General features: G+C 39.0%; 1 protein-coding gene across 3 annotated transcripts in view; it reads left to right on the forward strand.

Moving 5' to 3' along the window:
* Nucleotides 1–1,652: 1,652 nt before the first annotated feature.
* MIER3 (MIER family member 3) overlaps nt 1,653–25,979 on the forward strand; it is a 30,499-nt gene continuing 6,172 nt past the window's right edge. Inside the window, exons 1-10 of one of the 3 annotated variants that reach the window (XM_025892417.2) lie at nt 1,653–1,739; nt 3,198–3,222; nt 6,203–6,348; nt 13,368–13,502; nt 14,715–14,835; nt 15,794–15,879; nt 16,077–16,149; nt 18,341–18,492; nt 20,771–20,852; nt 22,490–22,584. In XM_025892417.2, coding sequence (XP_025748202.1) covers nt 1,731–1,739; nt 3,198–3,222; nt 6,203–6,348; nt 13,368–13,502; nt 14,715–14,835; nt 15,794–15,879; nt 16,077–16,149; nt 18,341–18,492; nt 20,771–20,852; nt 22,490–22,584 — 924 coding nt within the window. In that variant the 5' untranslated portion in view covers nt 1,653–1,730. Of the gene's footprint in view, nt 1,740–2,134; nt 2,349–3,197; nt 3,223–3,313; nt 5,525–6,202; nt 6,349–13,367; nt 13,503–14,714; nt 14,836–15,793; nt 15,880–16,076; nt 16,150–18,340; nt 18,493–20,770; nt 20,853–22,489; nt 22,585–25,979 lie in introns of those variants that run through there. The other 2 variants (XM_073905447.1, XM_073905446.1) reach the window with 2 other exon arrangements.

The raw sequence follows: 25,979 nt of genomic DNA on the forward strand, positions 1-25,979 counted from the left end.
GAAGTGATTTTCCCCTAAAATTTCCATAAATAAATAACGTTTACCAGTGGAGTAACTTTAATTTTTAAGATGCCTTGGCCAAAATGTTGAAAGTAACTCTTTACCTTCCTATCCATAATCCAGTCTTCAGCCTCAGCCTCTGTATGTTCTCTTGCAGGAGAATCAAAGGTGACCCCAGCATAAAAGCAGACCTGTCGCGTGTGGACTAAAAGTATGGAAATTTTCAGCTTCTAGAAAGGTTCTCAACTTGTGAGCAAAAACCTCAACTCTGTCATTTAATATGACATGTTTTAGCAACAATTGGGAGAAGAACTCTGATGTCCGAGATCACTCTCCTCTGCAAGTCTCTGTAGGGTCCTGCCATACTTTTCTGAGTATTTGCATCTGCCTTATCTATGGACCGTACAGGAGACTTTTCTCTTACACATTTTTAATAACTTTCTTTTCCATACATACTGTTATTTCTGGCTTCCTGCCTCAAGACAATCCTATACCAAGTCGACCTGACATAATGACTTGAACTTGCAGGATTTACTTCTGTGGGTTACCCATGACTTGTTAGTGAATGTTTCTGTGTACTTTGCTTAAAGTTGTTCAGTGTGGATATGGATCTGCCAGGAGTTAGACTTACCTCTCCCAATGAAGAGCAAATGGCCAGAAGGCACCTGTAAGAGTAGGTATGTCTGTTAAGCCTTGTCCTCCCGTCACCACCCATCCACTTGACCACAGGACTAGTTTTCTTTTTGACCCTAAGCAAATGTTTGGCCTTCTGGGGCGGAGGTAGAGTTTTTTAGACTCAATTTAGGGCCTTGGATATACTGTTTTGCTCTTCTACAGGTCTATCAAGTGTGTACCCCTGGGTCACCCCCTGGACTATTTAGTAATTAATAACCTCTAGGATTGTTCTAATTTTGGGGGTACATGCGCAGTTTTTATTTTATGAATGTCTCCTCTGAACTGTGCAAGTCTCTTCATATTCTTTGCCTTGTCGATCTTTTGCCTGTTCTTCTGTACTGTCGCTATCTTCCAAAGGCTGTGTGGCCAAGGACCACTTCCACCGGCCACTCCAGGAGCCAGAATATGCCGGTTTGCACCCTGCATTCCTCAGGTCTCTTCGGGGAAACCGCAAAAGTGCCTGGTCGCTGTCTTCTCATTCTGGACGGACCCTGCCGTCCATCAGTCACTTCTCCCATTTTCCGGGGCTTTCTCTTGTGCATCAGTCTACTGCATTGATCACCCCCCTTTCTTTTCACTTGGGGATGTCTGTCGAGTTGTCCCTCCACGTCTCCTGCCGGCCTCCCCCGCGTCCTACTGGACTAGAGTGTCCGTCCGTCGAGTCTCCGCTGCCCCGGCCGGCTCTTCGGCCTCGACTGCCTGGACGTGGGTCCGTCCCATGCCCGAGTTTCCATTCGTCCCCCACTTGCCTCCAATTCGGCAGGAACTTTACTCCAGCCGAGAGGGGAAGGGCGGGTGAGCGCCGGTGCGCATCGGCCCGTCCGCAGCGAGCGCGGGGCGCGGGGTGCGGCGTGGGGCTCCGGGCGGGGTGGGCGTGCGAGCGGGCCGGGGGCGTCGCGGGCCGCCCTGCCCTATAAGGGGCCGAGCCGCCTCCGCCGCCGGGCGGGTGCCGGGCGGACCGCGGCGGCGGCGGCGGCGGCGGCGGCTGCGATTGGCTCAGGCGCCCCATCCGGGGACTGGGCTCGGCGCTGCTCGTTCGCCCTAAAGGTACCAATATGGCGGAGGTGAGCGGAGAAACCGGGCAGGAGCGGCCGGGCTACAGCGGGCGCCCGGCGGTCCCCCGCGCCCCCGGAGCCCGCCTGGGGGATCCGGGGCCCTTCCCGCGGCCCCACGGGGGAGCGGCGCGGTGGGGCGGGGGTGCGGGGCGGCAGCGGGCCGTGGCGGGGCCGGCCGGGGGGCGGGAGCGGGCGCGGGAGCGGTCTCCCTCCGGGACTAGGCCGCGGCGGCTCCGGCCCCGAGCCGGCTGCGCGACGGGGCCGGACCGGAGGTGGCGACTGGAGGCAGCGAGCCCCGGCCTGGGGACGGCGCCGTGCCATGCCCCCGGGCAGCTGACGCGGGCCGCCGGAGCCTCCGCGCTGCTTTCTAGGGCCAGGGTGGGTGGAAACCGGCCGAGCCCCTCCCTCCCCCCGCTTCGCGGACGGATTGCAAAGCGGGGAGCGGGCTGCGCCACTGTCCTGCGGGAGGAGTGCTCTGTGCCCCCGGCCCACCGGGTCCGGGCTGCGGCGCCAAGGAGCCTCACGCTCCACTTTGCTCCGGGCACCGAGGCAAGCGGGATGTACGGTCGCCTGGCTTCGCGGGAGGAGAGCGGGACTCCTCGCCCCGCAGCCCTGGAGGTGGGGGAGCCCCTGGGTGTGAAGGGGGCAGTCCAAGACTCTCGACGTTATCTCTGGGGTCTCTCGGTAACCCCACTTTCTTCTGGGCTGAAGGAGGGAGGCAGGGCGAGCGAAGCTGCCCTGGTCGTGTCCCCCGGGACTGGTGAGCTGGGGGGAGGGGGTGGCGCAGCAGGAGCCCCTTCGGCTGCAGCTCGCTGGGGCTAGGGGCTCGTTGGCGGGCCTAGGGAAGGACTGCACACCCTGGAAGGACCTAGCATCTCTGGGACCGAGGGGCCGCGTCTCCAGTTTCGGGAGAGAGAATGGGGGGTTTGCGCTTTGGTTTGGGGGCGGATGTCCAGTTTCGAGCTGGCCTGCGCTCAGGTCAGAGGACAGCCTCGGAATTGGGGCTCTCGGGCCCCAGGGGTAGACTAGGTGCTCGGAGGACGATTTCCTTCCAGGAAAGGGTATTGCTTTGGGAGGTGTTGTTTGGGTCCGTGGAGAGACGGGTGGGATTTGGGGGACTCCCGAGATGCCGGGCACTGGGGACCGATGCCGTGAGGCGACTGCTCTGGGTTTTGCTTCTCCGCTTTGTAACTTGCTGAGCTCCAAGGGGCGGCTTGGAGTTGCCTGTTAGACTCTGGGCTTCGTCCCGGGTCTGCGAGTTTGCACACTGGGGACTCGGGGAGGAAGGCGAGGCAGCCAAGAGGGGCCCGAAAGGGGCTTGGAGCGATTGGAGCGAAGCTACGTCTTGTACTTTTGGCAGCTGCGGAGGAGCTCTGGGCTCCGCCTCCTCTGCGCCCTGTTGCCGGCGCTGCCCCCCCGCCCTCCCCGGCTGCGCGATTTAACCGCACGTTTTCTTCTCTCTCCTAGGCTTCTTTTGGAAGTTCGAGCCCAGGTTTGTCCTATTTTCTTACCTCTTCAGTGGGTCCCAGAGGGTAATGTAGGGGGCTCAGAGATGTATTACTAAAGGTTTTCGCACAAAAATTTGTCCTGCGAGTTTTTTCATTTGTTTTTGAGAGTTTCAACGTACATTTTGGTAATTCAGTTCGAGGTAGGAACAGTTATACTCTTCTTTTCTTCATGCTGAAAAAAATAACTAGTTACAAAGCTGCTAACAGACAAGTGTTCTTTTTAAGTAATATGTCTTTAGTTATCACATACCGTTTTTTTCCTCCAAGCCTGAAACAGTTAATCTCAAATTAACTTTACACTGATTTTCTCAGGTTAGTTTAGATTTTCTTTTTCGAGAAATCAGCTCTTTAATTTGTCGAAAATTTGGGATTACTCCCCATCTCTCCTTATTTTGTCTCCTAAATTTTTCACAATTGAGAAATGACTATAGATTGTATTAAAATTGGAACTTGAGAGTTAGGTAAAGCTACCTTAAAAGTAACAGAATTCCAAGTTTGTCGCAGGAAAGTGGTAATACAAAAATTTGAGGTGAGACAGCCTTAGATCATCGAGTAGTGGTTAACCTTTTTGAAATGGGAAACACTTGTCAGGTTCTGATGAAAGCAAGGGACTGTCTCTTGAACTCTCCACATATGCATCATTGCATACAGTTTGGGGTTTCTGGCTCCCCTGAGTCCCATCATAGAGAGGACAGTTTGGTTTCAATTTCTCACCCCCTTTCCAGCCCTTTTTTGGCTGTCTCTTTTCCCTCTGATAGTCTACAGGAAAAGTACCTCTGAACTACTCCAGGTCCCTTATTTTTCACTGGAGAAGACTTTTTCTCTACTGAGAGTCACCTAGTTAATAGAGCCTGGAAAAGCTTCAAAAGCTTCCAAATTTTCCCTTGCAACATGTTGCCTTAGAGTGAACAGCCCATTTCCTTGCATATTATTTTGTGCATTTAGTTGACTTTTAAGGTCTCACTTGATTATCCTTCAAGGTATTATAAAATAATTAGTCACCAAGTAGAAGAAATTTGTGGTTATTTTTCAAATAGCTGTCTACATCTTTACATTTAAAAAATTGTTTTAAAAAGTTTTTCTAATTTTGAGACAAACATTTCTTTGTCATAACTGATTTCAGGAACAGAATATTTATATACATGATGCCAAACATCTGGATGATAATGGAATTTTTCCATTTTGCATCACTGTCTGCTTTTAAGAAGTTGTAATCTAAATAAAGAGCAAGAAGACATTGTGGCTTTGGTGTTTAAAAAAACTTATATAACCTGTTTTTAATCACTTAGCCAATTTTAAAGAAAATATTAGAGCTTAGAAGAGGCTCTTGAGGTCATCTAAACCAACACTATGCATTTTACAAATGAAAAACTGGACCTGGGCCCAGAAAGTTTAAATGACTTGCCTCAGGTCTCAGCAGGCCAGGGACAAAGCCAGGAGTAGACCCATAGGCCCTTTGATTTCTGGCCCTTAACTGAATACCTTCCACTTTAAGAGGGAAGAGCGCTGTGAACAGTGATGTGGGGATTACAGAAGAGGACAGAGCTCTGCCTTAAAGAGGTGGAAGAGTTACCATCTGTTTCATCCCTGACACTTTATATACCGCAGAGGTTTCCAGGAATTTCTCAAAATAGGAAATTGATAATGGTGGATGTTGTGCTTTTGAGGTCTTTAATAAATTTCATTTTTTTCCTTAAAATTAAGTTAAACCATCTGTATTTCAACAGATAATATCTTTCAACATTAAAAAAATAACATCATAATGTAAGCTTCCTAAAGAATTAAGTTCCATAGAAGTTGTATTTTTAGGACTAATGATTAGAGTTCTCCAAACTCAGAATCAAAATCATCGAATTATGTCTGTATTTTTTCTCATAGCAAAAAATCCTTGGTGTAGGTCAGTGTTTTGGTAATGATCTCATACTGTCCTTTAATGTTTGAAATTTAAAATACTAAATAGCTTTACTAAAAACAGACCAAACTTTTTATGTTAAATGTACTTCCTTCCACTTCACCCTTCCTCTACTCCAAGATTCTGGTGGTACTTTGCTTCCCTGCTCCGAGAGTTACTGGTCTAATTGAATTAGATACTAGAGTAAAACAGAAAATTCTGTTTTTCATAGATTCGATTTCATTCTCTTGGGATTATGAATCTTACTCATTTCTCAACTTTGTTTTCAGAGTATCCTGTTGACTTCACATTTGCCTATAAAAAGCATTACAATTTTATAAACCAGTATGAATTGGCCAAAACAACTTGCAGCAGGATACATCTTCCAAAAACCTGTAGCTATGATTTTTCTATATTTCCTTCACATAATCTTAAAAACTAATTACCTTATTAGTTGTATAAAGAAAAGCATGCTCTTACAGTTTAGTGCCTGTGTGGAGAGCTTGAAATACAGTTATAGACATGAAAAGTGACATACTACTTTTAGAGACTGACTTGCTGTATAGTTGCTTCACAAAAACTTGTATTTTTCCCCATGAACCAGATTTCTGTTGTGTTTTTGAGGGTTGCAAGTTGGGTAACATATATATTCTCTTTGCCTGAAGTGTTGAGCTTTAGTGGATAACAGATTCTTTTGAAATCTTCCATTAATAATCCTCCTTTCATTTTTCTGTTGCTTTGAGACAAATGCATTAAACTGACAAGTTTGACTTTTCTCTTAGAACATTTTTTTAGGACTCCTCCGTTTAAATCACTTTGCTGCCATTATAAGTTCTATTCTCATGGACTGGACTTCTTATTAAAGTGTTTTTAAATTACTCTGCCTTGTTCTTTTGCTGATTTAGATATCTTTTCAGAACTGTATGGTCTTTATAACCTGTTAACTATATAGTAACTGCATTTAATAAAGCTCACATATAAACATTAAAAGGAACTGGCAAAAGAATACAAATTATTTTCTTTTGTAAGTAGCGTTGTGAATGTGTAAAGTGATTCAGTTTGTTTCATTCCAGTTGGGTCTTTGTCTTCTGAGGATCATGATTTTGACCCCACTGCTGAGATGTTGGTCCATGACTATGATGATGAGAGAACTCTTGAAGAAGAGGAAATGATGGATGAGGGTAAAAACTTCAGTTCTGAAATTGAAGACTTAGAAAAGGTAAAGGATTTTACTTTCATATTTTAATAGCAAACTTAAAGATTTTGAAATTCTATTATAAATTTTATATTTTACAATCTATCTGAAATAAAAACAGGATCAGGATCTTCATTTTTGACCTTTTAATGGACTGTCACTGATTTTCACATTATTTTGAAGGAAAGCCTAATAAGTAGATTTTCATTTAATTTTTCAAAATTATTTTGTATCTCTTAATCTCATTTTTAAGTATTTGAAGCACAGTGAATTAGGTACATGTGGTCATCTTACAGATGAGAATAATGAGATATAGAGAACTGTGGGCCCTAAACTTGGTTCTGAATCGTAGCCCAGCCCAGTGCATTATACCACACTGTTCTGCTTAGTGTCACACTTGAGTTTAATTAAACACTGCAGTAGATAGAGGGAGAAGTCTTTTCCTTTAAATAGCTTGTAATCTGGTAGAATACTAAAAGAACATTGAAAGTGAAAAAGTTTTACTCTTTTTAATTGTAAAATAGTAATGTCCCATTTTCCATCCCTCAGCCATCTTTTAAAAGTTGGCAAGAGTAAATGTAGTTTATAACTTCTTTAACCCAAAATCAATAGAAATGGAAATGAACTGGATTTTAAACACATATTTATACCAGGACTACAGAGAGAGGTCTCCATAGGGGTCACTTGAAAAATGTAGGATTATACTTATCTATACATTAACCTTATTTGCACATTTCTGATCAGCCCAGAATAACAAAAGCTTTCAGGAATAATACTGAATAATAATAATCCTTTGAATTTTTATACCTCTTTTTCTTCAAAGAGACAAGACACATTCTTACATAATCTCTTCTGCTATCCTTGTGAGGCAGAGATGAATTCTTACTGCATTTCTCCCTTCATGTTAATATAAGGGAAACAGAGGCAGTCTTCAGGATCTAGACCCCAGGCTTACTCTGGTAGACCTGGAAATTTCTAAACATGTTCATTCACTTGACAAATTAATCCAACACAATTGCTGTTAGGTTTAATCATTAAAAAAAAAAAAACAAAACCCAAAACCAACTTACAGCCAAACAGATTTGAGAATATAGAGATAAAATGGTTGGGAAATACTTAAGAAAAGCTTTGGGCATTGATCCTTTCAGGGGTGTTGATAAAATATTGCCTTTTGATAAAAAAAGATGTCCAAGAGTCTTGAGTTCTGCCTTGGCTTTATTCGGGCACTTTTTCCTACCTCTTACGAATGGGTAGCCTAGAATAATTGAGAATTATATAATCCAGCTAACATTATCTCTGTCAAATAAATAAAAACTTAAAAAAATAAACACTGGTATTTTTTGCTTTGTAATGATATCTATCACTAATTTGAAGATTCAGAAAAATTAGAGGTCTTTAAATATTTCAACTTCTCTGTACTTGGACAGTTTTGCTTCTTGGTATTTTATGACATTCTTGGAAATTGGGACAGAAAACTACAGGTGATCTTTAAACAGATTCTAGTGAAGACCTAAGAACTGCGTCTCCACTTAGAAGCCTAATCTTTCTCTCATTGAACAGTGGATAAGAGGAGCTATTTCTAAGAGTGACTGACTGCCCACTTCCTCTGAACTATAATTCTTATCTATAGTAAAGCATAACTATGTAGATGTGGTCTCTATTCTTTGTTGATATTTAATGAAACATGAAACTGAATAAAAAACAGCAGATAGAGACACAAATACAGAGTAAAGATTGTTTATAGAAGAAATTTAAAATTATTTCTATATCATTTAATGTACTCTGTTCATCTTTTATTATTGGAACTTGGATTTAGGTATTCGTACATGTTCACAGTCTTAGGGGCTTGATGTTAATGTTTGTTTTTAGAAATTACAGGAAGTTTTTATACTCATAGTAAACTCGATAGTTTATAGACTATGAATATGGTCTGTATTTTAGTGCTTACAAATTTTTAGTACGATATGTATTAAAAATAGATAAAAAACAGTTTTTGTATGGTAGAACTTTGGTATAGAAAATACATTATGTGACTAGATTTATGTTATTAAATGTATAAAATAAGGTTTACATTGTGTCTTACTATACTTTATTCATGTTATTGTTTTGTGAGGTTTTAATTTAATGCTCTCCAGCTATAACTTTTAGAGAAGTTCTTTACAATAATATGTAGATTTCTCCCTTGATATTCATTGTGAAGTGAGAAAATAAAAATCACCTTTTCTACCACTTACACTTTGGTATAGATCCTTCCTGTTTTGTGGGGTTTTTCTTTTAATTTTTTAAAACTATATGTATACTGTTTTGCAATGCATATTTTAAGATATCAGACTGGCGTTTATATGAAAATTGTTCTACACTTCACTTAGACAATTTCTTTTGATCAATCCAGGAACACCATCAGGTGTATTGGATGAGCATTAGCATTATTTCCTTGGTTAAGAGTCCTTGTTGATTGTGAAATGTACCATAGATTTAAAGAAATAATACAGATGGAGGCAGGGAAGAACAGTACTATGGGAAATGTGTACATTGGTAATGGGATGCATCCTAATTTCTGGCATGTGAGGTTATGCATCATAGGTTCAAGGAAATTATGATACTTTCCTATTTACAGATGAAGAAATGTAGGCGAGAGGAGTTAGGTGATTTGCCTACAGTAATGGTTAGCAGTTAGTGAGTCCTCTGCCTCTAGATTTTATGTTCTTCCCGATATAAAACCTTTGAGTTAGAAAATAGTTCATTTATAAGTATGACTAGACTCAAATATGCCCCTTAAAGTTTAAATAGGGTCAACAAAATACCTGAGAAAAAGAAGAGAAAAATTCTCTACCTGTGATAAGGTGCTGGATCAGACTTCTAAGCTGATCTAGCCACCACAGATCTCAGAGACTGAGGTTTACTCATTTGATTTTTTTAAAACACTTTTGTGGTTCAGAGGACTTAGTCCTTTATTAATAGGTCTAATAGAAAGCTCATTTGTGAAGTGCTTCAGAGATTAGATTCACCTTTTCTTAGTTTTGCTATACAAGTTTTTAGTACAAGTTATTTCTGTATTTTAGCATCAGCTCCCTTTAGGTAACTAATGTCATTCCTTGAATGTGTTGATGAAGTTCCATTAAGATAGTCACCTTCTTCCTCAACAGATGATTGTACTTGTGTCTTTATAGAGAAAGTAGCGTTTTCATGAGTGACTACCTGGAATCTCCTGTGTGCCCCACACATACAAACTTAACTTTTATACTCATTCTTCTCTCCCTACTGTCCCAAGAGGATATGCCACATCCTAAGCTAACTCTTAATTCCATCCCTCCTGCCCTAAGTCTGTCCTTCCCACTTATTTTTTAAAATCAGCATAGAGAATCCTACTCATGTTTCCTAAATTTGGGAGAAATTCTTTTAACCTGTGTTGCCCTTAGTGATTCTCTTTTTATAGTGTATGTATTTTCTTCCCTCCATCGATTCAGCTTTGTTTCTCCCAGTAGGCTGTAGGATCACCAGTAATTCCTGCTTGACAGGTACAGAGAATTCCTGTCTCTCTTTATTTCGCTTGATTTCTCTTTGATATTTGGCCTAAAGTGACTATCTCTGGTCTCTCCACACTTGCTTCTTCCTTAGCTTATGTAATTCTGCTTTCTCTTAGTTCTGCTCTCTGGTATTTATGGGCCATTCTTTCTTTGCCCACATTTTAATTGATGGCATTTCCCAGAGTTCTAGCTTTAGTCTTCTCACTCTATATGCCTTTTCTGGATGATCTCATTCAAGCTCATTGCTTCAGCTTTTGCCTTGAATTATCATTTACTACCCCACTGTCCACCTTCAAGTTTGTCTGATGTTTCTGTCTCATAACGGTGCTATAGGTATTTAGCCTTCATAGGCCAGAAACAGGCAATCCTTTTAGACTCCTCTGTCACTTTCATTTACTTTATCAAGTAGGTCAAGGAATATTCTTTTCTCTTAATTTCGCTCAGATAATTCCCTTCCTTAGTTGAGGCTCTCATTCTTCTACTCCCCCTAGAATGTTATTTTCAAAATGCATATTGTGCTTAAAATTTTCCAGACATCTCCCATTGCCTGTAGGGTAATATATCTGGAAGTTCTTCTAATAAAGCATATATTCCCTTCTCTTTTCTTTTCTGTCCTTTCACCTTCTTTGGCTTTAGATATCATCTAGATGCTAACAAATGCCAGATTTATACCTTTAGCCCAGCCTGATCCTCTGAACACCAGGCTGCTGGCCAACTTGACTCTTCTACTTAGATGTCTCATAGTCCTCTCAGACTTAACTTGTGTCTTCTGCAGAACTTTTGTTTCCTTCAGAAACCTATCCTTCAGTCCTTTCTTTTTTTAATTTTTTTAAAAAGATTTTATTTATTTTTTTGACAGAGCACAAGCAGGGGGAGCAGCAAGCAGAGGGAGAGGGAGAAGCAGGTTCCCCGCCGAGCAGGGAGCCGGATGCGGGACTTGATGCCAGCACCCTGGGATTATGACCTGAGCCGAAGGCTGACGCTTAACTGACTTCAGTCCTTTCTATCTCAGTAAAAGTTACCACCATATAGGCAGTTGCTCAAATAGAAATCTGGAGAGACATTTCTCTCTCTTTCACTCCCACATCCAGGAACCCATTTGATTCCACCTTAGAATATATATCATCTATTAACTTCTCTCCATGTTTATATCAGTACCTTAATCCAGCATGAAACCCTTAGGTGGTCTCCCTGCTTTTATCTCTCCACCTCCTCAAACTTTATGTAGCTGCCCAACATTTAAGAAGAAATAAAGTCATGGCACTTCCCCCTCATTCCCCCCCAAACACTTTTTTTTAGGCTCCATTCACTTCCCATTACCCTAGGAGTAAAGGACACTCTCTGTCTTCCCTTTGACCCTGTGAAAGTAGACTCTCTACGTTGTTCCGGACCCTGTTTATTTCCTTTGCATTCGTCGTAATTGGCAGTTTTATATTTGTGTATTGTGATTATCCTCCTGCCCCTCCGCCCCCTAGACTGTGCGCTGTAGAAGGGCAAGAGCTGTTTTTCATACTGGCACTTGGCACAGTGGCCTGCTGGCACCCAGTAACTGCTCAGTCAGTGTTTCTTATGACACATCACAAGTCCCTAGTACACAGCCCTCATCTGTCAGATGCCTCTTCATCTGTCAAGACTTAGCTCAGTCTTTGCACCCTATGTGTCACCTCCCTAATGTCACGCATGCCGTTATTCCTAGAGTTTAGTTCTTCCCTTCTCTACATACCAGTGTATACTACCATTTCTGGAATTGATTTTTGCAATCAACATATTATAATTGTTAACTTACCAGTTTCTTCCATTAAGACTTGAACTCATTCAGAGCAGGGACTTTCTGTATCTCCAGCTAGCAACCTCTGCATAGTACCTATAACCCAGAAAGTGGTGCATTGATGGAAAGGTGGATTATTAGTGTATGACACATGAAAATTGACATCTCCCCAGCTCATGGACAGAATCTGAAACTATGAGGTTTTGAAGAAATAATACAGACGGGTTTGCAAAAGCTTCAACCCAGTCTCCTCTTAGAACCAATATGAGCCACAGGGAATGGGCTGCATGGAATCTGCAAGGAGCAGGGCTAGCGAGACTGAATCTGGTTCTGGGCATATTTGAGGGGTTCTGTTCTTTGATTTGGGAGAAGAATAATTCACGAGGTTTCCCCATGGCATGGGTGAACTTCTGTCCATCCTGACCATCCAACTCCATTTGTGCTGACTCCATGCTACCAAAGCAGCTTTTTAACTGATTCCAATCCCAAGCTGAAAGGATTTCATGAGTGACATGATTGGTATGGTCACTGGAAAGGCACATGTCTCCTACTGCAAATTTACAGAGTCACATTCTGTCATAAACCTTTTCTAAGCTCATTTAGCATGAATCTGTTTGAATCAGGCACAGTGAAAAAATGTAAGTTCTAGACCTGTAAAGGTGAAGAAGGCCAGATTCTTGGGCACCTCTCCGAGCCTGACAGTGGCTTTCTAGAAATCATCACTGGCTCATTTCAGCTCACTTTGTGATCAGCTGAGGACATGTTTTAGCATTTTCATGCTTTTGCTTCATGACTGAGGCATTTTGCCTTAAAGGGAAAACGAAACCTATAAGCAAGCTTAATGAATTTCTTAATAGATGAGCATAAACATCTCTAAAATGTTGAGCAGATTAACTAGTCTGCAGATATATTATTTTGTATTTATATATTCGAATAGTTGTAAATAGCTGTATATACTTTAGTAGTTGAATTAAGATATTTTTAAAAAGGAAATACACCACTTATTTCCAGTTGGATTAGTTGGGGGGAAAGGGTGCCAAAATGTGGCATAGCGTAGTCATAACATAGGAAGCACTGCAGCCAAAGTATGTACTTTTATCAAAGCATCGCTGCCAGTAAGTGAACTGGTGGTACTGGAATTTGAACCCAGAACTAAGCCTCCGTTTTGTCACCTGTAAGATGGTGGTAATGATAATAAACTTCAGTAGGTGTTTATGGAAGAGAAACCTAAAATAATTGTATAGAATACAGATATGGTGCTAGTAAAAGAAAGGATAATTTTGAAGAGTAATACATAAATATTGTTGGTGTCAGTGGTTGCCCTTCAGCTGTCATCCAATTAACATAAAGAATTGAACCAAGTGGTCAACTGTTAAATCCAAGGAAACACACTGAGTATTATATGAAGTTATTGATTGATTACTTATAAGTTCCTTCAAGGTAAATCTTTATACTAACGTTGAATGCTTAAGAAAAAATCACTAAAGTAAATATTTGAGAATTTTTTAGAGTGAAATGCTGGAAATAAAAATGAAGATGTTAATCATTAGGCTTTTGTTAATAAGTTAATAATAGCTCTAAGTGTTTGAGCCTATTTTCTAGCAGTAGTACAAAAAGAAAAACTAAAACTTGGCTTTGATACTGCTGTTTTAATAATGTGTTTTATGAGCATTAAGGGCATCACAGTTTATCTGTGCTTCTGTATTGTGACATGTACTGAGTTTATGCTTGTGCCCTGGCTTGAATAGGAAGGAAACATGCCTTTAGAAGATTTACTGGCATTCTATGGCTATGAACCTACAATTCCGGCAGTGGCAAATTCCAGTACAAATAGCTCCCCAAGTGAACTTGCTGATGAACTACCAGACATGACACTAGACAAAGTGAGTACAAGCATTTAAAAGAAAAATTCCAGATCCATTACCATTGGCTGTTTTTATTAGTTTCCTTTTCATTAAAAGCATTTTATATTTCTGAAATGTAAATTTCTTATTGACCCATTGCTCTTTATCATTTTGGTGACCGATTTAAATATTGTTTGGCTTTGATTACACTGCTTTAAAAGTACTAGTAGCTTCCTAATACTTCGTATGTTTGAGTGTTCTCCCATAAAGTTTTTCTTTCCTATGTTGACATAGTTCATCATACAGTATCTAAACTTAGATTTTGCCCTTTTTTTGATCCTCTGGACACTTGAATGCATTGATTAATAAATCCCCCCAGAGGCCTTCAATCCAAGCTGGCTTAGATGTGGAGTGGTTGGGGAGAAGTTCTGTTTTCTTGGGCTCTGTGAGTGACGGCAGCCACAGCACCCAAGGCCTTGGTGACCCATCTGTCATATTGTTGGTTGTGGGGAAGGTATAGTACCTGCTGAGGGCAGTTCACACAGCCACGGTCTCTGCTAACTTTCTGTGGTCTCTGGAAAGGGACTCTCAGACAGGGAGAGGAATCCACATTTTGGCACTTCTTCTTGTGAGTTTTGTTGTTCTCCCTTTTCAGTCAAGTGGTATTAATGTACCATACCTTTAATGACTCGGCAAATACTGAATGCCTATGTACCAGGCACACAGATGACTCTAGATAAAAGTTAATTCAAACCTGTTGCTTTTAAAATTATATCTCTACTCAGAGTTTTTCATTGGTTAGATTTTTTAAATTATTGGAAGAGAAGAGTTTGGGGAATTTTTTGGTTTTATTTATTTATGTTGGTAGAAAGTGAGTTTAATTGTTAATCACTTAGATATAAGATTATTTTTGTTGTAAATTCACTAAAAATTAGCTTGCAGGTTCAGATAAGCTTTCTGCTTATCTATAAGTTAGGCAGATTGTTTAAGTGTATAATAATATAGTTGTTAAGTATTATATGTAATTAAATATTAAGTGTTATTAAATGTGTATATGAAGTAAACTACAGGAGCATTTCAGATTTACTTCTCTCAAAAGGGGCCTTCAACAAGTTCTTAATTGTATCATAATACATAGTATGTTTATGAATAATATGAAATTGATGACGTCTAATTTCCTTTTTTTAAGTAAAAAATTTTTTATGAGATGTAGTAATTTCTAACTCTAGCACTGCATTCTTATTCTTACAGGAGGAAATAGCAAAAGACCTGTTGTCGGGTGATGATGAGGAAACTCAGTCTTCTGCAGATGATCTGACACCGTCTGTGACTTCCCATGAAACTTCCGATTTCTTCCCTAGGCCTTTACGATGTAAGAAACTCAGTCATTACTGATTAGTAGTAGCACTGATACTCTGGCTCAAGTACATTTTATGGCATTCACTAGTTGTTTATCAGACTTAAAGCAAAACAAAACAAAAAAAATAGTTCATCAGAATATTGTGTTTTACTTAATGGAAATACAATTCTGTTACAATCCTGATACGTTTATAACTTTTTATTGGAATAGAGGTTAACCAACATGTTGTTTTAAAACCTAAAACATTTGGTTAGTTTTGCAAGGCTATTTTCTTTCCCAAGATTCATCTGTTGGTATGGTAACCAATCACAGTTCTTCAACCATGAAATTTTATGGACATTTTTTGGACTTGTTTTAAAAGACCCTTTACTTCCCTGGTTTTGAAAACCATCAGATGCTCAATAACTATTTTTTATCTTTTTAGTGATTTATTTAATTCTCTCTTTCTTTTTAGTTCTTGGTGTGTTATCCCTTAATGTATATCAGTAATATTTAAAAGGTCTTTGAAGTGAAATAATTTATCTGCAGCCTTGCTTATTTTTTAGTTATTTTGATCATAGAAAAACTGTTCACTTAACAAATGCAAATACACATACAGGTGTATGTGTGCAAAAACATAATTTTGATGGAGTTAATGTGCACCTCTTTGTCTGTGTCCCATTCTGGGTTAGCATAATAAGAACTCTGTTGCTTTCTGTTCTTTTTTAAGGTGACCGTAGTGGTTTTCCTTTTGCCTTCCCAAACTGTTTGACAGTAGAACAAAAAATTTTAAGGCTACCATACACTTTCTTAGTATTTTCAGTTTCTTGTTTTGACTAGTGTTAAAATGTGAGAATAGTACAAGAAGTTGAGTATATTTGTGCTAATCTTATTCATTCAAATGATTTTTTATAAAATGCCACATGCCAGTCACGTGCTGCAAAAATAGGCAATAAAAACCTTTTTTAAAATTTAATTTTCTTTTTTTAAGCAAATACTACATGTGATGGAGATAAGGAATCAGAAGTTGAAGATGTTGAAACAGACAGTGGAAACTCACCTGAAGATTTGAGGAAAGTAAGTTGAGTTACTATCATAATAACTTAGTAGACAGTTTGGACTAAAGTAGCTTTTAAAAACATTTCTGAAGTAATTTTAAGATAATTTTGCTGTTGTAAGATGAACTTTCTTTTGACTTGTAGTAGCTCAATGAGTTGGAACTTGTTTTTCAGTATATTTTTATAAGTTGTTTTTACTTCTAAATTTTCTTGTAGGAAATAATGATTGGTTTACAGTATCAGGCAGAGATTCCCCCTTACCTTGGAGAGTATGATGGTGATGAGAAAGGTAAGTAAGACTTTTGGTTTTGATTTTGATAATATATGGTAGGCCAGGTTATCCCTTAATAGTTTGTTTAATTATTTGATTACATATCAACCTTGGCAGTATACATTAATTTTTTTTGAAAGATTTTATTTATTAGAGAAAGAGTGTGCAAGCAGGGGGAGCTGCAGAAGGAGGGGGAGTAGCCGACTCCTCACCGAGCAGAGAGCCCAATGCAGGGCTCGATCCCAGAATGCTGGGATCATAACCTGAGCCAAAGGCAGATGCTTAGCCAACTGAGTCACCCAGGTGCCCCTCAACCTTGGCAGTATAAAGATAGATTTGGAGTCAGCGAAAGTTTAGGCCTGACTCAGGAATAATATATCAGAATTAACGCTGAGACTCAGAGAACCACTTCTGTCTCTGTACAGTGCTTCTTAGCCTTACAGGTATGCTAAGGCGCCAGATAAAGTAGTGGAATGCCTCTGCAGGGACATCTGCTTGACCTACATCCCACTCTAGTATAAGTGGGTAGAATCTTATAACCTGAGATAATGTGCACATTAGAGATAAAATCTCTTGGAAAGAAAATTCCTGATGAGTAGAGACTAGAAGAAATTCTCCTGTGCAAGTCCTGAAAGAGAAGGTGGTAGAACACAAGGATTCTCTTTCTTTTTTTGTACACCCCTACTTAAGTGTAATCAGTTTTTCTTCGCACTTTTGGTAGATCCGAGTTATAGTTGGTCCTGAAAATATGGTGGAAAATAATACAGGTACATTTCCCTAGCTGAACTTGGGAAGCCTATAGATTTGGCTGTGTGCATTTGACCTTTTCCCTAAGGAGTCGATTTGTCCCTGTGACATCATGGGGCCAACACAGCACAGTGACACAGCCCTTCCTGAGTTTTTCTTTTTTCCTTTGCCCTGTTAGGTCATCCTCCATTTAAAGGAAGGGGAGACTGGCTACCCTAGGGTTGTTAGCATTGGCAGCCCCTAATAACAACGTTTTCCTAAACTGCTTTCAAAATGATGTTGTCCCAGGGAAGCAAAACAGTGGCTGATATTCAGATGACCCAGCCTCTCCATCCCCCCACCCAAATGACACACACCCTTGACGTCAGAACATGCTCAGCCACTGTCAGTTCTTAGATTAAACATAATGGACGTAATCCTCTCTTACTCGTACACATTCAGGAGGGAAGCTCTACCTTCTCTATCCTTAGAGGGGATGTACCCAAACTGTTTTACCTATTTCAGTTATGACAAGGTGGAGAGGAATTTACATCAAAAGTCAGTCTTACTGGTTCATAGGCACATTTTATTTTTACCTTTCCTGCTCACCAGGAGCGATAATGCCTGCCTCACACAGTTGTGAATATAAAGCACTGATCCTGGTCCCTGGTACATAGGGAGCTTTCAGTAAATTATTAGCTGTGTTTAGTACTTATCCTACACTTGAAGAATGCATTGCACTTGCAGCAATGGGATAAATATTTGGGCCATCTGTGTTACTTTAGTGTGTGAAGTAGAAGCTTTAAGTATGGTGGCAGTGTGTGCATTAATAATATATATACCTTATTTTAGTGACACTCTGCTTATTAATGTATCAACCTCCTTAAGAGATTTTGGAAAGTTTACTTCTCTTACTGTTAATCATTCTTTTCCATTTTTGATGGATGTGCATCCTCCTTTAAGTAAAATTCACCCTTTGGGAGGAAATTAAGTAAAGTAAAAATCTACCTTTCTTAGGTATTTCATTATTGGCAGATATTTTGGCTTTTATTTATTTTTGTGTGTTTTATTTGTTTGCAGTTTTTAACCTGTATACACATCATAGAGGCAGTTAGAGAGTTCAAGAGGCTATTAAAGAATTTATACAGGTTATTTTTACCCCCTCATTAGGAGAATATAAAACACCCTTCTGGGTTTTACATTAGATTTCACTAGGCATAGAAAGCCTTCTGATTGGATAGTAAATCAACCAGCGAGAAAGCTGCTTGCTCTAGCCACTGGAACACTTGGCCCTTAATAAAGTTAAAAAAAAAAAAAAATTATACCTTTACCAGTGAGTCACCTTGCGAGACAATCAAATTGCTGCTGTCGTCAAAGCTAGTTGTCCCAGTGTATAGCATATCAAAGAAAAGGAAGAGCAGTTTGTATGCATCTAGGAGTATGTTCACTATTTTTAATGTGTTAATGGGATTTTCTTTATCAGTGTATGAAAATGAAGACCAGTTACTTTGGCGTCCTGGTGTGGTTTTGGAGAGCAAAGTTAAGGAGTACCTTGCTGAGACCTCATTGAGAACTGGAAATGAAAAAATAATGGATAGGATATCTGTAGGAACACACACAAGGGACAATGAACAGGTATACTTTAACTTCTGTTGAAACAGCAGCTAACTAATCTCTTCTTGATTTCCCTTTTTTTTTGGTGGGGGGGGCAACGGGGGTGGGGATCAGAGAGAGAATCTTAAGCAGGCTCCACGCCTAGCCCAGAGCTTGACGAGGAGCTTAATCTTACAACCCTAAGATCATGACCTGAGCCGAAATCGGGAGTCAGATGCTTGACCGACTAAGCCACCTAGGCACCCTTCTTGATTTTCTTATATGTGATTCAAGTATTTCTTACATGTGAACTGGGTATCTCTCTTTCTATAGATTTTTAAAACTTGGAAAACACTGGTTACAAAAAGTCCCAAGACCTAGTGATAACTACTCCATATTGTTTCACGTTTTCTCTTCTGGTCCTTTCTTCTCTGTGTATGCACATATCTTAATTTGAATCACTTATTTTCCTTGCCATTGAGAATTCTTTACTATCTAGTTCCCGATGACGGAATATTCCATCCTGTAGCTGTAATATCACTTACTTAAACATTCTCTATGGTCGGACTTTAGATTTTATAATAAAGGTATTTTTTGGATTATTCTTGAACTCTATTCAGGAAGTGTTGAAAAGTATTACCTATTAAGATTGTGTAAATTTGTTTAGGAGCATTTGTTAGGCAATGTGTACTTACAGTTGCAGGATACTCTTGATTGTATGTGGGATGGGTCTGGAAGTATTGCCTAGTAAGGGGTTTTTTTTTTGGATGTCCCTGGTTTTACCTTCTGACGACATTTTGCCCCTCTTGTATACTTTTCACTCTGTGTCTTTAGCCTCAATGATCCTAACTGAAATGAATATCCAGAGATAGTTGGATTCAGACTTGAATTCCCAAGTAACATACAGAAGTCGTAGTAGTTGAATTTCAGAGTAGCTTTGCAGCTGTCAAAAAGAATCCCCACTGGGTTTTTGTACTGATAGTCCATTAAACTATAAATTAATTTTGGAAGAATTAGTACCTTTAAAACATTAAACCTTCCAGTTCAAGAACATGACTCTATGTGTTTGACTTTTTTAATCAAATGTTTTTGTTTGTTTGGATATCACATGCATCTAATTAACTTAATTCGTCAATATCTTAAATATTTATGTGTATTTAATATTTTTGTTAACGGGATCTATAATAATTATATACTGCTAATATAGAGAAATACCAATTTTTTAAAAATTTAATTTTTGTCAAGCTATTGAAACTAATAATTTTTCAGTTGTGTTTATCAGGCTTTCTAGTCTTAAAGTCATTATTGAATTAAAGTCATTATTGAATTATACCTTGGTTCCTTCCTTACCATTTATTATATCTTTTACTCCTATTACTATCTTACTGCATTAGCCATAACTCTCAGAGACTTTTGGTAGTGGTAGTGATTTGAGGCCTGCTTTTGATGGGAGGTGATATATCTAAGGTTTTTACATTAAGAATAATACCAGTGCTTTGTTTGATATAGGCTGTCTTTATTATACTAAGGTAGTAACCATCCAGTTACACTTACAATGGTTTTTGTCTTTTTAAAATTAAAAATGGATACTGCTTTTTTAGCAGCTGGATTGTTTTTTAATGATTGTGGTTCTGATTATTAACCTATTGATGTATTAATAGATTTACTAATATTGAGCCATCTCTGCCTTTCTTGGAAATTACTTGGGAAGGTGGATTATTAAATAACTTTCAGTTAAGTTCTCTCCACTGCTATTTAGTATATTTGTAATTCCAAACAGATTTAATGAGAAGAAATTCTAATTTTAAGAAAATGACACCCTTCATAGACCATGAGACCATTATAAACCCCAGTCACTCAAGTACCCATCCTTAACCTATTATTAACCTAGGCCTGCTGCTGTTCCCTCTTACTAATACTCTAAAAGACAGGGAGTAGGTGATACCAAGAAATAAGACCATAGTTCTAATTTTTTCCAATTAGAAAAAAATCATCTAAAATAGGGAAATTGCCCAGCTCAGGTGGCCTGGCAAAAAAAAAAAAAAAAGAATGATACTGGTGGGTGACTTTTGAGGGGTAGAGTGAAAATGAACAAACTCCTGGGATACCAGAGTCCATCACCAGGACAGTTAAGTAGACTAAATGTTTCGGCAAACATACCCCTAAATGTCTTGCCTTTAGAGAGCATTTCAGACAGTATTTGTCAGGACTCTCGTACTAGTCCCGGTGTTTTTTTGTCTATTTGTTTTAATGCTGTTGTTAAGTGTGAATTTCTGGTAATTTTTATTGGATAGGCTTTTTTTTTTTCTTTATCTTGTAGGCGTTATATGAACTTCTGAAGTGTAACCATAATATAAAGGAAGCAATTGAAAGGTACTGCTGCAATGGAAAGGCATCTCAAGGTAAGGAACTCTTGGGATCAAGGGAGGGAAATGAAAGGGGATGCTCGTTTGGGGGTTAGAATAACAAAGTATTGTAAAGGATGGAGCAGTCCTATTACACTTTCGTAATATCTGTGTTCATCTTTATAGCCAATAATTTTTTCCTTTTCTTGCCCTCTATTTTTAGACGTACCAGAGATTGTTCAAATACAAATTAGTTACCCCCCTGTCACCTCCACTTTCTTGAAGAAATAGTTACAGAACAAAGCAGACCCCAGAGATGACAATATATCCAAAGTAATTAAAAAGAATGATTTTATGATTTCATTGAAAAGAAAAGTTTTTTTTTAAACCAAACAGGAAATGAAAAGGAGATTAAAGATAAAAAACATGTATTATAATATATTCCATTGAATTTATTACAAGGAAAGTATTTTTAGTAATCATGTAATAAAATTTTTACAATACTTAGGCTTTGTTTTGTGTGTGTCAAGGAAAATGGTTAATTTCAGTAGTTTTGTCATTATATAAGTAATTGCATGCACCATAGCTTTTGTTCAGTATATATAGAGTGAAATAATACTCAGTAATAGTATATAAGTGATTTGGAAAAATAGAAAAGCTGAAAACAGTACATTTAAACTTGTAGGTTGAGATAGTCTGTTGAAATGTTTTCTTATAAAAGTTGCCCTTTTGAGAAGATTATTTTTAAGCTCTCCTAATCTCAAAAACTAAATACTGGTTTTTACTTTAGTTCAAACTATGTTTTATCTTTATGGTGGACTACTCTTTTTTTTTTTTTTTAAGATTTATTTATTTATTTGACAGAGACACAGTGAGAGAGGGAACACAAGCAGGGGGAGTGGGAGAGGGAGAAGTAGGCTTCCCGCTGAGCAGGGAGCCCGATGCGGGGCTCGATCCCAGGACCCTGGGATCATGACCTGAGCCGAAGGCAGACGCTTAATGACTGAGCCACCCTGGCGCCCCTATGGTGGCCTACTCTTGATGGGGACCTGGTCCCCATTGTCTTCGAATGAAGGACTTCAGGTTTCCTCTGCCCCAAACAGATTTGAGGTCACTCACATTAGCGTCTTCTGAGAAGTTAAATGGGATTTAGTCTTGAGAGCATGGGCTGTTTCTTATTCCCATTGGTTTTCCAGAGTGTAGCACTCTGCAAACTGACTTTAAATAAATATGTATTGATTATTTATGGTCTTTAATTAAAAGCACTATGGTTTTGATACCAAAGTAAGGCTTTCTTTCCCCATAAAGAAAATAACCTTTTTTTCTGATTTGAAAAAATATATGCTCATTGTTTAAAAAAGTCAGAAAAACAATGTGTATAAATTATAGAAAAACATTACATTCTTATCCTTCCATGTAGAGGAGAAAACCCCGATGTTTATATTTTGGTATTGTTGATTTTTAAATAAGATTGCATTGTGATTACTTTTGGTAATCCTAACTGAAATCTCCTGCATGCAGAACTCTGTGTGTGTGTGTGTGTGTGTGTGTGTGTGTGTGTGTGTGTGTGTTTGTGAGAGAGAGAGAGCGAGAGGGATAGTTAATGGCCTTTTATAGGGGAAACATACTGAAAGTAAACTAGCAATTCATATAAAAGAGCTCTGAGGCCAATGAAGTTTCTTTAATTTCTTTAGAAGGAATGACCGCGTGGACAGAAGAAGAATGCCGGAGCTTTGAACATGCACTCATGCTTTTTGGAAAAGATTTTCATCTTATACAGAAGAATAAGGTAAGTTAGGCAAATTAGTACAGATTGCTTGATAATGACAGTGAATAGAAGCACGTAAGTTTTGGGCGCCTGGGTGGCTCAGTCGGTTAAGCAACTGCCTTCGGCTCAGGTCATGATCCCAGGGTCCTGGGATCGAGTCCCGCATCGGGCTCCCCGCTCGGCGGGGAGTCTGCTTCTCCCTCCGACCCTCCGCCCTCTCATGTGTGCTCTCTCTCATTCTCGCTCTCTCAAATAAATAAAAATCTTTAAAAAAAAAAAAAAGCACGTAAGTTTTAAGTCACTTGGGTAGGGGAAAAAAAGGAAGAATTTGTTAATGCTTTCCTGATGTTAGCATTTCTTATATTGCTTTACACGTGACTGGGATTGGCCCCGGCCTGCTTGCGGGATGGCTGATAGAGGACTCACCTCTCTTTTGACATACTTAGTTGTTACACTCTACTCATGGAGAATGGAATGGATTGACTGTTTTCTAGGTAGTCTTACTCTTCTTCCGTTTTCCTTGACTTTGATTTCTTTCTCAGCTATTCTGATGTTTGTGGCCTCAGAAATGTTTCTCTTTAGCAGCCAGAACTGCAGTTGCTGAAAGAAAAAACATTGATTACTAAAATCAACTATAAATGTTCTAATAACATCAAATGCTGGCGAGAATGTGGAGCAGCAGGAACTCTCATTCATTGCTGATGGGAATGCAAGATAGTATGGCACCTTTAAAAGACAGTTTGGCATTTTCTTACAAACCTAAACATACTCTTATGATCTAGCAGTTGTAGTTATTGGTATTTACACAAAAGAGTTGAAAATTTATATCCACACAAAATGTTAATAGCACATTTAATCATAATTGCCAGAACTTGGAGACAAGTAAGGTGTCCTTTGAGGTGGATGGATAAATATATTCTGAGAGGTGGATGGATACATCCCAACACTGGCATATAATTCAATTCTAAAAGGAATGAGCTATTAAGCTACAAAAAGACATGGGGGGCCTTTAAATGCATATTGTTAAGTCAAGGAAGCCAATCTGGAAAGGTTATCTACTGTATGATTTCAACTATATGACATTCTGGAAAAGGCAAAACTGTGGAGACAATAAATAGATCAGTGGTTTCAAGATTTATCATGGAGGGATGAATAGGCACAGTACAGAGGATTTTTAGGGCAGTGGAACTATTTTGTATGATACTCTAATGGTGGATATATTTCATCATGTATTTGTCATTTCCTATATGATGTATAATACCTGAGTGAACCCTAATGTAAATAAAGATGTGCGGGTGTAGATTCATCGATTGTAACATGTACCACTGTGGTGGGAAATTGATAGTGGAGGAAGCTGTGCATGTTTGGGAGCAAAAGATGGTATGTGGGAACTCTGTATTTTCTGCTCACATCAGCTGTGAACCTAAAACTGTTCTAAAAAAATAAAGTCAATTTTTAAAAAAGTGTGTGTGAATGTGTATATTCCAATAGTTTGGAATAATTAAGTTTCATTAAAGTATGGTTTGTTTATTATTATCTCTTTTCATCCTAAAGGAACATAAGATTCTGAAGTATTTAGGTGGGTAGGTCAGTATTTTACTCCTTTTTCTTTTTCATTAATAGACTTCATTTTTTAGAGCAATTTATGGTTTACAGAAAAATAGAGAGTACCTAGGATTCCCATATACCCGCTTTCCCCCATATACACAGCTTCCACTATTACTAATATTTTACATTAGTGTGATACATTTGTTACAACTAATGAACCAATATTGATATATTATTAATTGAAGTCCATGGTTCACTTTTTGTGTTGTATGGTTCTGACGAGTGTGTAATGACTTTTACCATTACATAGTATCATACAGAATAGTTTCATAGTCCTAAAAATCCCTTGTACTACAACCAGTTCCCTTCTATTCCTCTCTCCCTTCCTCTAGCCCTACCCCAATGCCTGGCTTTTTACTGTCTCTATACTTTTGCCATTTCAGAATGTCATATGGTTGGAATCATATACTATGTAGCCTTTTCAGATTGGCTTCTTTGACTTAGCAGTATGCATTTAAGGGTTTCTTCTTCTTCGTCATTTCATGGCTTGTTAGTGCATGTCTTTTTATCACATTTCTTTTTACTCCATTGTGTGGATATACCGGTTTATCCATTCACCTCTTGAGGCACATCGTGGCCCTGTTGGAGTTTTGATAGTTACAAGTTGCTATAAACACCTGGTGTGAAGGTTTTTGCATGGACTTAAGTTTTCAGCTCCTTTGGCTAAATGCCAATGAGTGGGATTGCTGGGTTCTATGGTGAGAGTATGTTTGGTTTTTTAGAAAACCTTCACCATGTCTGCTCAAGTGGCTTTACCACTTTGCTTTCCCACCAGCATGGCAAGTTCCTCTTGCTCCACATCCTTCCAGCATTTGGTGTTGTCAGGGTTTTGGATTTTGGCTGTTACAGTAGTTGTGTAATGTCTCTTGTTGTTTTCATTTGCATTTCTCTGATGCCATAAGATGTGGACTATCTTTTCATTTTGCTTATTTGCCAGTCTGTGTCTCCTCTTTGTGAGGTGTCTGTTAAGGCCTTTAGCCTATTTTTTAATTGAGTTGTTTGTTGCCTTACTGTAAAGTTTTAAGTGCTTTTTACATATTTTGGATAATAGTCCTTTATCACATGTGTGTTTTGAAACTATTTTCTCCCTGTATATGGCTTTTCATTCTCCTAACAGTGTCTTTTGCAAAGTAGAAGGTTTTAATTTTAGTGAATTTCAACTAATCAAATATTTTTCTACTGATCATGCTTTTAGTGTTACATCTAAAGAGTCATTGTCATCCCCAGAGTCATCTAGCTTTTCTCCTGTGTTCTCTCCTAGAAGCTTTATAGTTTTGCATTTCACATTTATGTCTATATTCCATTTTTAGTTTATTTTTGTGAAAGTTGTTAAGATCTGTCTAGCTTCTTTCTGTCTGTCTTCCTTTTTTTTGTTTTTGCATATGGATGTCCAGTTGTTCTAACACCATTCGTTTAGAAGGCTATCCTTCGTTGCATCGCCTTTACTCTTTATTAAAGTTAGTTGGCTGCATTTGTGTGGTTTTTCTGGGCTCCCCATTCTCTTGTGTTAATCTGTGTCTCCTTTTTCGCCAGTAGACCACTGTCTTGATTAGTGTAACTTTATAGTAAGTCTTGAGGTTGGGTAGTGTCATTCCTCCAGCTTTGTACTTCTCTCTCAATATTGTGTTGGCTACTCTGTTTTTTTGCCTTTCCATATAAACTTTAGAATTAGTTTATCAGTACTTACCCAGTAACTTGCTGGGATTTTGATTGCCCTGAATCTATAGGGTGAGTTGGGAAGAACTGACATCTTAACAGTCATGAGTCTTCTTACCCATGAACGTGGAATATCTCTCCATTTATTTAGA

The sequence above is a fragment of the Callorhinus ursinus genome, unplaced genomic scaffold, assembly GCF_003265705.2.
Source record: "Callorhinus ursinus isolate GAN/ISIS: 27379988/994484 unplaced genomic scaffold, GSC_fseal_2.0 scaffold23, whole genome shotgun sequence".
Classification (NCBI taxonomy): domain Eukaryota; kingdom Metazoa; phylum Chordata; class Mammalia; order Carnivora; family Otariidae; genus Callorhinus; species Callorhinus ursinus.